The sequence below is a fragment of the Bos indicus x Bos taurus genome, chromosome 6 (genome assembly GCF_003369695.1).
Source record: "Bos indicus x Bos taurus breed Angus x Brahman F1 hybrid chromosome 6, Bos_hybrid_MaternalHap_v2.0, whole genome shotgun sequence".
Lineage (NCBI taxonomy): Eukaryota > Metazoa > Chordata > Mammalia > Artiodactyla > Bovidae > Bos > Bos indicus x Bos taurus.
In genome coordinates, this window is record NC_040081.1 from 92,710,373 (window position 1) to 92,726,948 (window position 16,576).

General features: G+C 42.4%; 1 protein-coding gene across 4 annotated transcripts in view; it reads left to right on the forward strand.

Moving 5' to 3' along the window:
• The window catches only part of FRAS1 (Fraser extracellular matrix complex subunit 1), a 535,024-nt gene that overhangs the window by 394,009 nt on the left and 124,439 nt on the right, over positions 1–16,576 (forward strand). For all 4 annotated transcript variants that reach the window (XM_027544846.1, XM_027544845.1, XM_027544843.1 and 1 more), the window contains 4 exons: positions 1,839–1,952; positions 10,312–10,426; positions 12,719–12,856; positions 15,408–15,440. In XM_027544846.1, the coding sequence (XP_027400647.1) occupies positions 1,839–1,952; positions 10,312–10,426; positions 12,719–12,856; positions 15,408–15,440 (400 nt within the window). The remainder of the gene's footprint in view (positions 1–1,838; positions 1,953–10,311; positions 10,427–12,718; positions 12,857–15,407; positions 15,441–16,576) is intronic.

Genomic DNA, 16,576 nt, shown 5'->3' on the forward strand with positions numbered 1-16,576 from the left:
TGAGTGTCCCTTGGGATGTTAGACTGTTTTTAAAAAGATGCTGTTCTAATGGTTCTTCTCTTTGTCCCTTTTTTTTCCTTTCAAGCAGAAAATGCAATACAATGAGTTGCATGGATTTAATTTCATTTTAATGTTGATATGCTGTCATGAGCCGTCAATGCAGTCCATCTGTTACTTTGCGTCTAAGACTTGGGATTTATGCAATGCGAATGGTGTGAAAAAATTAGAGCATGGCATAGTGAGAAGAAAGCAGGCCAAGGAAGGAGCCCTGGTTTTGGGCTTATTCAGATCACGTTGACACAGCCTCAGGGGATGTGGTTTGAAAAGGACCAAAATATTTTATAGCAGTATCTTTGCTAGGGAAGCTAGAATTGAGTCCCTTGCTTGGTAGTATGCTCACATCTCACTACCTGCAGAGTTCCATTCCTTTTCTTCAAGAGATAGGAGAACGTATCTTCCTCTGGCCTAATATCCTAAAGCTTCCAAATTGAGTCACCGTGGTCAGTAGGAAGATCAGGAACCCACTGACCTAGTTTTAAATACTGCTCCTTAGTGGCTTTTGATCTTGACACCTATAACTTTTTTACTTTCAGTTTCATCGTCTGTAAAAATGGAGATAATAATATCTACTTGGTGGGTATTCAGTAAAAAAAACTTTTGAAAATTAGCTTGTACGGTGCTGAGGCTATGATAAATGCTCTGTTGCTAAGTCTCTAAGCTTTTGTTGTTAATATTATTTATGGCGACACTATGAGATGTCTTATTGGAAACATGTAGATATTCTGCAACTTGAGCTCTGCAGAGAAGTAAGCTTTCCTGTAGGATGTAATTTTAGAAGACATAGAGAAAGGGCTGCTGTTCTGCCTTTTTCTCAGGATTTACAAAACCCTGCCCCTTCTCATACATGTGCGTGTATGCTCATTCGCTTCAGTTGTGTCCGACTCTTTGCGACCCCATGGACTGTAACCCACCAGGCTCCTGTGTCCATGGGATTTTCCAAGCAAGAATACTGGAGTGGGTTGCCATTTCCTCTTCTAGCGGATCTTCCCCACCCAGGGATCGAACCTAGTCTTATGTCTCCCACATTGGCAGGCAGGTTCTTTACCACCGGCGCCACCTGAATGCAATTCCACATGGCCACATGGGCCTGACCAATTCTTCTAACAAGCACAAGGAATAAAGAAAGAAGGCACGTTTAAGGGAGTGGCTAAGTAGCACTGAGGAAGGGGAGAGACTGCATGGGCAAACCATCATTTTTCAGTATGTTTGAAACAGGAGGAAATTGATCTTGTGACCACTACCCTAACTGTAAATGCTTTTAATCTTGCCTTGCAGTGATGAGGCTGGGATTTAGCATTTATAATCTAATTGTAGATATCTGCACTGGGTAAAGATTAAAGTGGAATAAACATCACTTATGTAATGTGTTGTATATGTTCATAATGAGACATTTTATAGCTATCAAAATTATGTTTTCAAGAATGTTTAATGATATAGCAAAATACCATAATATTAAGTAAATATTTAGAATATATACTTATATATAAAGATTCACATATGCATAGCAAAAAGATTAAATTGAAATGCAATGGTATATTCATTACTATTTATCAGTAGTGAAATTCTTGATGGTTTTTATTCCATATTTATACTTTCCTGCAACTTCAGAATTGCCTAAAATGTTTATTTTAAATGAATCTTAAAATATGAAGAGCAGAGCAAAGATTGTAATGCAGGAGCATATAGAATTCAAAGACAAATGGTTTGAAAGGGAAAAAGTAAACACGGGCAAACTACTCTGCCCATCAGAGTCTCACCAGCGTGCCATCTCTTTGCAGGTGTCCAGCGCCACAGAGGCCCACACCCATCTGGAGAGTCGCCTGTTCAACATTGCCATCTTACCTCACGCTCTGGAAACACCCCAACACTTTCCAGGATCTCTCCACATGACAGTGAGTTGGGTGGGAGGGCTCATGGTTTTTGCTTGGAGGAGATGGACTGATGCTATCTACATGCATGCTAAGTCATTTCAGTCGTGTCCGACTCTTTGTGACTCTATGAACGGTAGCCTGCCAGGCTCCTCTGTCCGTGGGATTCTCTAAGCAAGGACACTGGAGTGGGTTGCCATGCCCTCCTCCAGGGGATCTTCCTGACCCAGGGATTGAACCTGCGTCTCTTAGGTCTCCTGCATTGGCAAGCGAGTTTGCTTTTACCACTAGTGCCACCTGGATAAGATTTGACTTAATGCCTATCTTGGAACACAGACTCTGGGGTCACCAATGCATGCCAGCCCTGTGAACACATTTCTCATTGATTTGAAAAAGCAATTAAAATTGCCAGAGTGAAAGGAAGATTAGATGAAATCTACCCTAACCTCCCATCCATTGCTGCTAAACTTTTTGCAGCATCCCAATCATGGGCCCACTCCCTGAGTGGTGTTGTTCAATTGCTAAGTCATGCCCAACTCTTTGTAATCCCTTGGATGGTAGCCCAACAGGCTCCTCTGTCCATGGGATTATACAGCAAGAATTCGGGGGTAGGTTGCCATTTCCTTCTCCAGGGGATCTTCCCTACCCGGGGATCAAACCCGCATCTCCTGAATTGTCAGGCAGATTCTTTACCACTGAGCCACTAGGTACTCACTGAATACCTGAATGGATTTTCAGGTTTATATCCATTTGATGATTGCTGTTTGGGTATAAATGTTTAGCCAGTTTAGAGCTCTACCTAGCTGGAGAAACTGTTCTTTGTTTTAAAAGTCCTGTTAGTAGTTTTCTATTATAAAAGAAATATCAAGGCTTATCAGGGTTTCCCTGATAGCTTAGTTCATAAAGAATCCACCTTTAATGCAGGAGGCCCCAGTTTGATTCCTGTGTCAGGTAGATCTCGTGCAGAAGGGATAGGCTACCACTCCAGTATTCTTGGGGTTCCCTTGTGGCTCAGCTGGTAAAGAATCCACCTGCAATGCAGGAGACCTGGGTTCAATCCCTGGGTTGGGAAGACCTCTTGGAGAAGGGAAAGGCTACCCGCTCCAGTATTCTGGCTTGGAGAATTCCATGGACTATACAGTCCAGGTCCAATGCTGTAAGCAGCAATATTGCATAGGAACCTGGAATGTCAGGTCCATGAATCAAGGCAAATTGGAAGTGGTCAAACAAGAGATGGCAAGAGTGAATGTTGACATTCTAGGAATCAGTTAACTGAAATGGATTGGAATGGGTGAATTTAACTCAGATTACCATTATATCTACTACTGCGGGCGGGAATCCCTCAGAAGAAATGGAGTAGCCATCATGGTCAACAAAAGAGTCCAAAATGCAGTACTTGGATGCAATCTCAAAAACGATAGAATGATCTCTGTTCATTTCCAAGGCAAACCATTCAATATCACAGAAATCCAAGTCTATGCCCCAACAAGTAACGCTGAAGAAGCTGAAGCTGAATGGTTCTATGAAGACCTACAAGACCTTTTAGAACTAACACCCAAAAAAGACATCCTTTTCATTATAGGGGACTGGAATGTAAAAGTAGGAAGTCAAGAAACACCTGGAGTAACAGGCAAATTTGGCCTTGGAATACAGAATGAAGCAGGGCAAAGACTAATAGAGTTTTGCCAAGAAAATTCACTGGTCATAACAAACACCCTCTTCCAACAACACAAGAGAAGACTCTATACATGGACATCACCAGATGGTCAACACCAAAATCAGATTGATTATATTCTTTGCAGCCAAAGATGGAGAAGCTCTGTACAGTCAGCAAAAACAAGACCAGGAGCTGACTGTGGCTCAGACCATGAGCTCCTTATTGCCAAATTCAGACTTAAATTGAAGAAAGTAGGGAAAACCACTAGACCATTCAGATATGACCTAAATCAAATCCCTTATGATTATACAGTAGAAGTGAGAAATACATTTAAGGGCCTACATCTGTAGATAGAGTGCCTGATGAACTATGGAATGAGGTTCGTGACATTGTACAGGAGACAGGGATCAAGACCATCCCCATGGAAAAGAAATGCAAAAAAGCAAAATGGCTGTCTGGGGAGGCCTTACAAATAGCTATGAAAAGAAGAGAAGCTAAAAGCAAAGGAGAAAAGGAAAGACATAAACATCTGAATGCAGAGTTCCAAAGAATAACAAGAAGAGATAAGAAAGCCTTCTTCAGCGATCAATGCAAAGAAATAGAGGAAAACAACAGAATGGGAAAGACTAAAGATCTCTTCAAGAAAATCAGAGATACCAAAGGAACATTTCATGCAAAGATGGGCTCGATAAAGGACAGAAATGGTATGGACCTAACAGAAGCAGAAGATATTAAGAAGAGATGGCAAGAATACACAGAAGAACTGTACAAAAAAGATCTTCACGACCCAGATAATCACGATGGTGTGATCACTGACCTAGAGCCAGACATCCTGGAATGTGAAGTCAACTGGGCCTTAGAAAGCATCACTACGAACAAAGCTAATGGAGGTGATGGAATTCCAGTTGAGCTATTTCAAATCCTGAAAGATGATGCTGTGAAAGTGCTGCACTCAATATGCCAGGAAATTTGGAAAACTCAGCAGTGGCCACACGACTGGAAAAGGTCAGTTTTCATTCCAATCCCAAAGAAAGGCAATGCCAAAGAAGGCTCAAACTACCGCACAGTTGCACTCATCTCACACGCTAGTAAAGTCGTGCTCAAAATTCTCCAAGCCAGGCTTTAGCAATATGTGAACCGTGAACTTCCTGATGTTCAAGCTGGTTTTAGAAAAGGCAGAGGAACCAGAGATCAAATTGCCAACATCCGCTGGATCATGGAAAAAGCAAGAGAGTTCCAGAAAAACATCTATTTCTGCTTTATTGACTATGCCAAAGCCTTTGAATGTGTGGATCACAATCAACTGTGGAAAATTCTGAAAGAGATGGGAATACCAGACCACCTGATCTGCCTCTTGAGAAATTTGTATGCAGGTCAGGAAGCAACAGTTAGAACCGGACATGGACCAACAGACTGGTTCCAAATAGGAAAAGGAGTACATCAAGGCTGTATATTGTCACCCTGCTTATTTAACTTCTATGCAGAGTACATCATGAGAAACGCTGGACTGGAAGAAGCACAAGCTGGAATCAAGATTGCCGGGAGAAATATCAATAACCTCAGATATGCAGATGACACCACCCTTATGGCAGAAAGTGAAGAGGAACTCAAAAGCCTCTTGATGAAAGTGAAAGTGGAGAGTGAAAAAGTTGGCTTAAAGCTCAACATTCAGAAAACGAAGATCATGGCCTCTGGTCCCATCACTTCATGGGAAATAGATGGGGAAACAGTGGAAGCAGTGTCAGACTTTATTTTTCTGGGCTCCAAAATCACTGCAGATGGTGACTGCAGCCATGAAATTAAAAGACGCTTACTCCTTGGAAGGAAAGTTGTGACCAACCTAGATAGCATATTCAAAAGCAGAAACATTACTTTGCCAACAAAGGTTCTTCTAGTTAAGGCTGTGGTTTTTCCTGTGGTCATGTATGGATGTGAGAGTTGGACTGTGAAGAAGGCTGAGCGCCGAAGAATTGATCCTTTTGAACTGTGGTGTTGAAGAAGACTCTTGAGAGTCCCTTGGACTGCAAGGAGATCCAACCAGTCCATTCTGAAGGATATCAGCCCTGGGATTTCTTTGGAAGGAATGATGCTAAAGCTGAAACTCCAGTACTTTGGCCACCTCATGCGAAGAGTTGACTCATTGGAAAAGACTCTGATGCTATTAGGGATTGGGGGCAGGAGGAGAAGGGGACGACAGAGGATGAGATGGCTGGATGGCATCACTGACTCGATGGACATGAGTCTGAGTGAACTCTGGGAGTTGGTGATGAACAGGGAGGCCTGGCGTGCTGCGATTCATGGGGTCACAAAGAGTCAGACACGACTGAGCGACTGATCTGATCTGATCTGATACGTGCTGCGATTCATGGGGTCACAAAGAGTCAGACACGACTGAGCGACTGATCTGATCTGATCTGATACAGTCCATGGGGTCGCAAAGAGTCAGGCATGACTGAGCAACTTTCACTTCTATTATAAAAGTTTCCTGGTAAAAGTGATGTCTATGCTGACTCCAGAAAGACAAGTAGCAAATATTCAAAAAGACTGGGGATGGGGGAACAGGTTGGAAATATTTGAGAGGTGAGGGCAAAGGGCATCACCAAGCATAGAAGGAACACATATGAAGACCCAGAGGAGAGAGACAATATGATTGTTGGGAAAATTGCCAGCAGTTCAGTAGGACTGGGGACATCAGAGAGATGGAGGAGACTAGGGGTGAGGAGGTCTGTGAGCTGGATCACAGAGGGGCTTTGTGCAGGAAGGAGTGTGGACACATGGAAAAGTTTGAAGCAAGGTGACAGCTAAATTAGTGCATGAAGCTTAGTTGAGACAATTAGCAATTCCACCATAACCCTATATCTACAGGACATGTAATGCCAGAACCCCTCTTCTAGACAGAGCCACAAGCACGAAGTCCTTGTCAATGAATCATCAGAGATCCACATTTTAGTTAGCGTCCACATAATTACACTCCAAAGTGGTGCAGCAGCCCTGAATCACAACAAAGATAGCAGGTAGAGTTTTAGAAATTATGGGTCTGGGACGTGACATAGACATAAAAGGGGAAACAGAAAGTATTTAATGAATAGCTGGTATCGGCATTTCTACCATAAACCATAATTTAAAGAAATCATAATTCAGCAACACTAGAAAGTCTATAATTCATCATTCTGACTAGAGGAACTTGGATCAGAATTTTCTCTAAAGTGTAAAGAAAAATGTGCATACACATTTCTTGCCAAATGCTAATGCAGTGTTATTTTGAGTTTAGAAGGAAAATAAATGGGCCAGGAGCCATGAAGATGGCGTCACTCTTGCTCTGTGGCTGGGAACCTCTAACAACTTTTAAACACACTTAACCTTGAGAGTCTCAAGTTAGGTCTATCCTGTGTAATTTAGTGTATCACAGAGATTAGTCTACTAAATGTGATCAGGCTACTAAATGTCTACTAAATGTGATCTACTAAATGTAATTAGTCTAAAAAATGTGATCAGGCTATCATTTCATTTCTTAAAATATACATGGTTTATATTTCTTTTGACGTTAATTAGGGCCATTACTGTAGGACATACAAACTAATCTGTGACGAAAGTGCATTCTCAATTCAGCGATTTGGGTTCACCTAGCCACACAAGTTTTGTACATATTTGGTAGACACATTATGAATGCATATGCTAAATTCATATATGGTATATTCATGTATGTGTTTAAGGGTAAGTGTCTACCTCTCCATTCATTCAGTTATTTAATCACAAACACTTTTGGGCCCCTAATTTATACCAAATTCTGTGGAAGACATTGGAGATTGAGTGATCACATAATACAGACTGTATTCTTTTTTTATTGAAATATAGTTGATTTACAACATTATGTTAATTTTTATCAAGCACTCCCATGTACTGTACACTCGGTGCTTGAGATCCATGAACAAACTAAAACCGTGTTCTCATGGAATTTACATGAATAGACAGTAAGTTATAAACAAAATAAATAACTCTCATGTAGCATGTTAAGGAGAAGCATTATGATAAAAGTAAAAGTAGATCAGAGTCAAGAGGATTGGAAATGTAGCAGGGAAGACCTAGGTTGTAAAAAGTTGTCAGGACAATGACATTTAAAGAAGGATTTGCAGGAGGTGAGGAAGAGAGAGAGCTGTGCAAATCCCTTAGGAAAGGGGATTCCTGACCCAGGAAACCATGCATTTAGAGGCATCAGGCTAGGAGCATGCTTAGATAAACAGCAAGGAAATCAGTCTGGCCGGATTAAAGTGAGTACAAAGCAAGAAGAATCCGCATGAATGCAGATGTGCAAAGTTAATTGGGTGGAGGGTGGTGTAGATTAGGGGAACAGATTGTATCCAGCCACACAGACCACTGGAGGGACTTAACTTTATTCTGAGTAACATGGAGAGCCGTTGCAGGGTGTTGAGCAGAGGCCTAATGGCCTTTTTAAAGGCATCGCCTGGTGGCTGTGTGGAAGTAGACTCTTGAGGGGAGAGAGAGAGAGCAGGTGGGAGGCCATGGTGGGAGGCCAGGTGTGGGATCTAGATCCCCGCAGGGTGGTGGCAATGTCATGAGGAGAAGTGATTGGATTCTGGATGTATTCAGAGGTAATATGGGTATTATGAAAGCCATTATTCTGTAATCTTCTTATGCTGACAGATAGTTTAATAGAAAAGTGTCTTCTATAATGATTTCCATGAAATTTAATCTCATATTTCTTACTGTTTCATTGATAAATATTGAACATTCCAAATAGCCAATATTAAAATTGATTATGCTTTGATGTACCTCCACCTCAATATTGCTTTCTTGAGAGAATCAAGTCCTTGCTTTTTCTACTTAGTGTCTATTTCTGTTAGTAAAGAAATTATATCAATAAATTCTGTAATAAAATGTCTGCTTTCTTGGCTATAATGCATTTCTCTTTTCCATTATTCTGTGTTCATAGTACTTCTCTTTTCCTATCACTTTATTGTTTTAGGGACATCTAGATTTTCAAAAATATCCCATAATACCTTGAGAATGTTCAGTTATTCTGATGGTTTTGAGAGTAAAAGTTGGCAAACAGTATTGAACAGTGCGCTCAGCCTACACTTTTTGTCCACGTATCTGTGCCTACATGTGTATGTGTTTACAGATGTGTGCACACATGCATGGGCTGTAAACACCTTGCATAGGGTATGTATTTTTCTTGTGTTGCCCTTCCCCGTTTTATTTTAGAGAGACCAGCTGCTATTTGCAATTCTGATTTTCCTTGCTCATTACATTCCAGACCTGAGCAACGACTTGAAATATGACTCTGTACTAGAGGGGTTGTCCTAGCCTGCAAGTGCTGCCTCTCCCCAGGACAAGTATGGCTTGGGGACAATTACAAAATAACTGGAACCTTCAGTCTTTTCATGGTTAAAAGGAAGAACACCATGCCCTCCTCCATGAGACTTCCTGAGCCCTTCTTATTCCTTTCCTAGATGGGAAATTCCTTCTGAAAGTAGCAGAGCTTGGAAGAGCAGTTTGTTGTTCAGTCGCTCAGTCATGTTCAACTCTGTGACCCCATGGACTGCAGCACATCAGGCTTCTCTGTCCTTCACGATCTCCTGGAATTTGCCCAAACTGATGGTGTTGCCATCCAACCATCTCATTCTCTATTGTCCCCTTCTCCTCTCTCCCTCAATCTTTCCCAGCATCAAGGTCTTTTCCAGTGAGTCTATGAACAGTATGAAAGAGCAGGAGAGCATGTCAAACTCTAACCCTTCAGGGGTCAATTAGAAAGAGCCTGTGATGAACCAGATATTTTTGTTCTGTTTTAGTATCAATATGTGTGACCTAGGCAAAGGGCCCATGTTCACTCTCCTTTTCAATTCCTCTCCAGTATGTTTCTGCTGCTGTTCCCAAATCTCTGTTAAGCCTGGTCATGGAATTCTGAATCTCTCTGTCTTTTTTAATGTTGTCACTGTTAATGGGTTGTGAACCCACACAGGCGAATGGATAGTGAGAGCTATACACACATTGACTTTCCAATTAATTTCACTTGACTCCTTCATTGGGTCCTGAAAGCTAGAAGTGGAAAGCAATATCTGGTTCTTTAGAACAGTACAATGGAGACAAAAGGAAATACTATTTCTATAAGCTTTAATAAACACGTAGCTCTTAAACCTCTGAACTCCAATGGTGAGCTTCTTTGGCATTTGAGGCAAGTTCATCTTTAGCCATTGGAAACCATCAAAGTTAAAGAAAAGAATGCATCACAGTTCCCGTCAGCAAGCTGGGGGGTTGGGAGAAATTCTCACCAGATACCATCTTAGCCCATTAAATTAGAGGAATAGAGCTGTAAGGATCCAGCTGTGAACAGTAGAATCACCAACTGTGATAGTTTATTTCCAAACATGTACCGCTGTGAGCTCTAACCAGGAATAAGTGATCATACTGGGACTCCCACAGCATGTGCGGGCATAAACCCAGGAGGCCAAGGGCAGGGGAGAGAAGGGTCAGGTGCAAGACCCGAAGAGAGCTCTGTAACCCCGTGAGATGCTTAAGGCAGGGACAAGTCTGCAATGTGGGAGAACCAATCCTTCTTTTGAACTCTCAGAGAAAATTTTGCTCTCTGTGACGAATTAAAAAACCCAGAAAAAGTTGTTGTTTTTTTTTTAATGGGTTTTGTTTTTGCCTCTGGCTTTTGTTTTCATCATGCCATTTTTTTCTTCTTCCCTCTCAAATTTTGTGTAGGCTCGGGAAGATGGCCTGACTGTGATTCAGCCTCATTCTCTCTCCTTTGTAAACTCTGAGAGGCCAAACAGAAAGCTAATATACAACATCACTCTACCGCTGCATCCAAATCAAGGTAAGACAGGCAGTAAGCGATCTTTTGAGTGATGCTCTTTGTCTTCTATTGTTGACCAGCCCTCAAAGCGCTGGAATTCTGTCTTCTTCTACTTGTTGAGGATTTAAGGAGTAACAGTTATTCATCACCTCTGAGTTTAGAGCCAGTTGAGAGGGAGACACTATGGTCGGACAGGTGGAGATGAATGTGTCAGCTTTGGTACTGACAGAGTGGTACTGGAGAGCACAGTGTGCAAATAACTTCATCACTCTTTGAGCTTCCCTCCCACCCCCATGTGCAGGCACAGCTGGACAGATCTAAGCACACCTGTAGCGACAGAGCCTGCCTTGGTGAGGCTCTCATGAGAGAGAGTGGAACAGAGTCAGCATGTGCTAAGGACAAACTAAGATCATGGTATACAGTCCCATCACTTCATGGCAAATAGATGGGGAAACAATGGAAACAGTGACAGACTTTATTTTCTTGGGCTCCCAAATCACTGCAGATGGTGACTGCAACCATGAAATTAAAAGACGCTTGTTCCTTGGAAGAAAATCTATGACAAACCTAGACAGTGTACTAAAAAGCAGAGGTATCACTTTACTGACAAAGGTCCACATAGTCAAAGCTGTGGTTTTTCCACTAGTCGCATATGGAAGTGACAGTTGGACCGCAAAGAAAGCTGAGCACCAAAGAACTGATGCTTTCAACCTGTGGTGCTGAAGAAGACTTTTGAGAGTCCCTTGGACTGCAAGGAGATCCAACCAGTCCATCCTAAAGGAAAGCAACCCTGAATGTTCATTGGAAGGACTGATGCTGAAGCTGATGCTCAAGTACTTTGGGTACCCGATGCAGAGTCTACTCATTGGAAAAGACCCTGAAGCTGGGAAAGACTGAAGGCAAAAGAAGAGGGCGGCAGAGGATGAGATCATCATCATCAGAGATGAGAGCATCAGCGACTCAATGAGCATGAATTTGAACAAATTCCAGGAGATAGTGGAGGACAGAGGAGCCTGGTGCTGCAGTCCATAGGGTTGCAAAGTCAGACACAACTTAACACCGAACAACCACAAAGAACAAGGAGCTCTGCCAGACAACCCGGGGGGCTGACCCACACAAACTCAGTTTTCCCTCAGGTGGATAAGTTACTCCTCCTCTTTCTTTTTAACCAAGGGAATAAATACTGTTTATGACTTCTTTAAGTTTACATAGTGCTCCTACATATTAATACCCTGTGAGCTTCAAAAAAAACAAATATATTTACAGTAGCGTTATCGGTCACCCAGATGAATTCTCCAGGCCAGAATACTGGAGTGGGTTAGCCATTCCCTTCTCCAAGGGGATCTTCCCAACACAGGGATCAAACCTAGGTCTCCCACATTGCAGGTAGATTCTTTACCAGCTGAACCACCAGGGAAGCCCATCAGTTCTGTACCTGTGAAATTTAGAAACCACAGGCATATCTTCAGCCCCTAAGACATTTGTAACTTAAAGGTAATCCAGTTCTTTGAATAATCAAGATCCACGTTATTGTTGCCAGAAATCATCACAGAGACTATGGAGTTTCTGAAGGAAAGAAAGTGGATTGAAAAAAAGTCTTTACAGCCTCACCAGGAGTTTGTGCCATTTTGGAGCGACTTTCACCTTTGAACTTGAATTTAATTGAGAGAATCTCATAATTACCGTTCATTGTCTATGACTTGTGAGGATCTCCCTGGTCTAAGCTACATTAGAGGGCAATAGTTTGCATCTTACAATTGTTTGTGAGCAATGAATCCTGTGCTGTGCTGTGCTTAGTCTCTCAGTTGTGTTCAACTCTTTGTGACCCCATCGACTGTAGCCCACCAGGCTCCTCTATCCACTGGGATTCTCCAAGCAAGAATACTGGAGTGGGTTGCCATTCCTCCAGGGGATCTTCCCAACCCAGGTGTCGAACCCAGGTCTCCCGCATTGTAGACAAATTCTTTACCATCTGAGCCATCAGGGAAGCCCAAGAATACCAGAGTGGGTAGCCTGTCCCTTCTCCAGGGGAATTTCCCAACCCAGGAATTGAACCAGCGTCTCCTGCATTGCAGGCGATTTCTTTACCAGCTGAGCTACCCGGGAAGCCTGCAACGAATCCTAGGCAAGAGTATTTGGGTTTCAGAGTTACCCCTTTCTTGAATAACCAGGGAATAGTATGCCAAGAACAACTCGAGAGCAATTGTTCCTGAAGGATGACTTCCACCAGTGGAAAAGGCAGCTTTATGTCTCTAATTATTGTCAGCCATCAGAATTACTGCTGATGCTCATGCAGACTCTCTTTCTTTTCAGGCATCATCGAACACAGGGACCAGCCTCACTCTCCCATCCGGTATTTCTCCCAGGAAGACGTTAACCAGGGCAACATCATGTACCGTCCTCCCACTGCAGCCCCCCACCTCCAGGAGATCAGGGCCTTCTCCTTTGCTGGTAATGCTTTTATTCCCCTCTATTTTGAGGTGCCCAAACTGCTCTCTGTGAAGCTTCATGGCATACTTTCAATAAATCTTTATTTTGTGTCTCCTAAATGGCCAGGCCTGAATGAGGCCTTGGAGAGCTAGTGGTGAGCAAAAAAAGGCATCTTGGCAAGTTTGGGGATCTAGGTATAGAGACAAAATTTGAGAAATATTCTCACTAAGGGAGGTTTAATTGCAGGCTGAGATAAGTGCTCTAAAAATAAGGAAGAAAGTTCATCCCTCAGTAAGGGATGTTCAATTGCAGGCTGAGATAAAAGATTCGGAAGACTAAGATATGCAGGCTAAAGATAAGGAACTGGATGTAGCAAGTCTGACCTAGACTAAGGGTACACTGGAGGCTGCCTCAGGGAGGTCTTGATGGTGGAGGGGTGAGTAGGAGCTAACTAGGCTGAGTGTGTGTTGGGATCTTTGGGAGAACATTCTGGAAAGAAGGACATGCAGCCCTGTGCAGAGGCCCTGGGAGAGAGAGAATGTGACTTTCTGGGGACTGAAAGAAGTCTTTGTGTCTGGAATGTGGAGGGTTGAGCAGAGTGGGGATGAACCTGGATGGGAAGAGAGAGGGCAGGGGCCCTGTGAGCCTGCAGAGACATGGAGCTTTATCCCAAGAACAAGAAGAACCTGGTGGAGGTTTTAAGATACAGGGGGCTGGCTTTTCATAAGGAACTCTTTGACTGCAGTGAAGAGAGAGGATTTGAAGAGGAGGCCATGGCAGATGGGCATGTGTGAGAGGAATCTAGTGATAAGGATCCCATGCAGGCACCTTTTGGGATTAAAACCAGGATTTGACAAAAAATACCTTTTAAAAAAAGAAAAAGTTGGCCAAGAGAATAACTCCCATGTCTAATTCAAGCAAGTGTATGCCCTTCCATTAAGTCAAGACAGCCTTAATCCTTGCCACCCCCTTATGTCTCCCTTTGACCGAGTATTCAAAGCTGCCAAGTTTTAAGTCTCTTCCCCTAGATACTGGGATGGCCAAGAAATTCATTCAGATTTTTCCACACCATCTTATGGAAAAGCCCAGATGAACTTTTTGGTCAGCCTTGACACTTCTCTGCTTTGGAATGCCTCTAAAAATCCTGAAGCCTGTTTCTTTATGATCTTTAAGATGTTATGTCCTTTGTGGCTCAGAGGTAAAGCATCTGCATGCAATGTGGGACACCAGGGTTCAATCCCTGGGTTGGGTAGATCCCCTAGAAGAGGGCATGGCAACCTACTCCAGTATTCTTGACTGGGAAATCTCATGGACGGGGAGCCGGTTGAGCTACAGGCCATGGGGTCACAAAGAGTAGGACATGACTGAGCAACTAACACTTTCACACTTTCAACACAATTAATATAGAGTATATAATTGGTATAGTAGCTTGAATCATGCAGAACAGTTGGTGATTTCTAATGGTGAGTTGAACACGGGTTGAATAGTTTCAGAGTTATGTTTTATAGTATGGCAAAGTTTTAAAGTAATATTTGCCACTATTTATATAGATGGAATTGTCCAGAAGATAATTAACTCAGATTGAAAATCCCTAAGCACTGGGATAAACCTCTTCTCTAAGAAGTATCCTCAGTGTTTGTGTGTGTGTTTAGTCACTAAGTCATGTCCGACTCCTCGCGACCCCATGGACTTAACCCGCCAGACTCCTCTGTCCGTGGGATTTTCCCAGGCAAAAATACTGGAGTGGGTTGCCATTTCCTTCTCTAATCCCCAGTGTTTCCTAGCTAGATACCTCACAGCCAGTGAAAATGTTTCATGATCCTCTAACCCCAACTTTATAAGACCTACTTTTTACAAGAAACTCAGGTTATCCAGGGATTAGAGGAAAAGACAACATGTCAGCCCGGGTTGAAGTTATTTCTGAATCCACTATATTCACCTGTGTTTCTGGAGCCTTTTTAGGGAGAGCAGAGTTGTATCCTGTATAATCTATGGGATAAACGCCACGAGATAAATCTCTCACGCTGTTACAGTGTGTAGATCAATGTCCCAGGCATCACTCAATTCTACAGTGAAACTGACCCACCAGCAAGCCTTGTCAGTAATATATGACATTACCCACATTTACTGATTTGTAGGATTTTATGTACTGGTAAAATGGGACCTGAATGAATCTATTATAAATCACTCTAACTGCTGTGATATAAAATTATTCCACTCTGTGGTTCTTTTTGTTACTTAAAATTAGTATTGGCATCATTAAATTCAACATAATGTTAGCAAACAATCTGGTGCTCTTTCCTTAAACCCCATGGACCATAGTTCACCAGGTTCCTCTGTCCATGAGGCAAGAACACTGGAGTGAGTATCCATTCCGTAGGGGATCTTACTGACCCAGGGATTGAACCCAGGTTGCAGACAGATTTTTTGCCGTTTGAGCCATCAGAGAAGCCCCCCCTTAAACCATGATAATTTATTTTTCTAACTTCTCTCCTAATATATTTTACTTTTTCCATCCATTGGTGGCCCCCAGATGTTCAATATAATGATTTTCTGTCTCCTGTTCTCTCAGGTCTCCCAGAATCGGTGAAATTCCACTTCACAGGTAAAAATTTTAATCACAGTCTTTTAAGAAACCTTGTTTTTGCTCTCTTCATTGTTACTTTAGCTATTTTCTAAGAGCTATTTAAAAGTTACATAACACAAATTTCTTCTAAAATAATCACATGCTAGTTAGATAGTGATAGCTCAACTTCATATTTATAGGGAAAATCTCCACCAAGGATACGAAAGATTAGTGTTCTTTAAGCCCAATTTCAACTTGTTCGATTATTTATTAAAAAGAAGTAATAATGGTTAAGATCTCAGACTTTGAATCCAGTCTGTCTCAGGTTCAGCCTGCTTTATGAAAGTTTCTTAACCTTTCTGTGCCTCCATGCCTTATCCATCAATGGGGATAATAAATAATAATTATATATGTGTAGAGCTTCCAAACCCTGGAGGAGGGCATGACAACCCACTCCAGTATTCTTGTCTGGAGAATTCCATGGACAGAGGAGCCTGGCAGGCTACAGTTCATAGGGTTGCACAGAGTCAAACATGACTGAAGTGACTTAGCACGCACACATGCTGCTGCTGCTGCTAAGTCCCTTCAGTCGTGTCCGACTCTGTGCGACCCCACAGAGGGCAGCCCACCAGGCTCCCCCGTCCCTGGGATTCTCCAGGCAAGAACACTGGAGTGGGTTGCCATTTCCCCCTCCAATGCATGAAAGTGAGAAGTGAAAGCGAAGTTGTTCAGTCGTGTCCATCTTTTCGTGACCCCATGGACTGCAGCCCACCAGGCTCCTCCATCCATGGGATTTTCCAGGCAAGAGTACTGGAGTGGGGTGCCATTGCCTTCTCCAGCACTCATGCATAGAGTTCCCAAAATAGTGATTGGCACATACATGCCTGCCTCACTTTATTGCACTTTTTTGTGCTTCACAGATATTGCATTTTTTATAAATTGAAGGTTTGTGGCACCCCAGCATAGAACAAGTTTTTCAGTGCCATTTTTCTAGAAGCATTTCTTACTTCCTGTCTCTATTACATTTTGATCATTCTTGTAACATTTCAAACTTTTTCATTATTATTGTATTTGTTATGGTGATCTGTGATGGGTGATCTTTGATGTTAATATTGTGATTGTTTTGGGGACACCAGGAACTTGCTGATATAAGACAGTAAGCTTAATAAATGTTG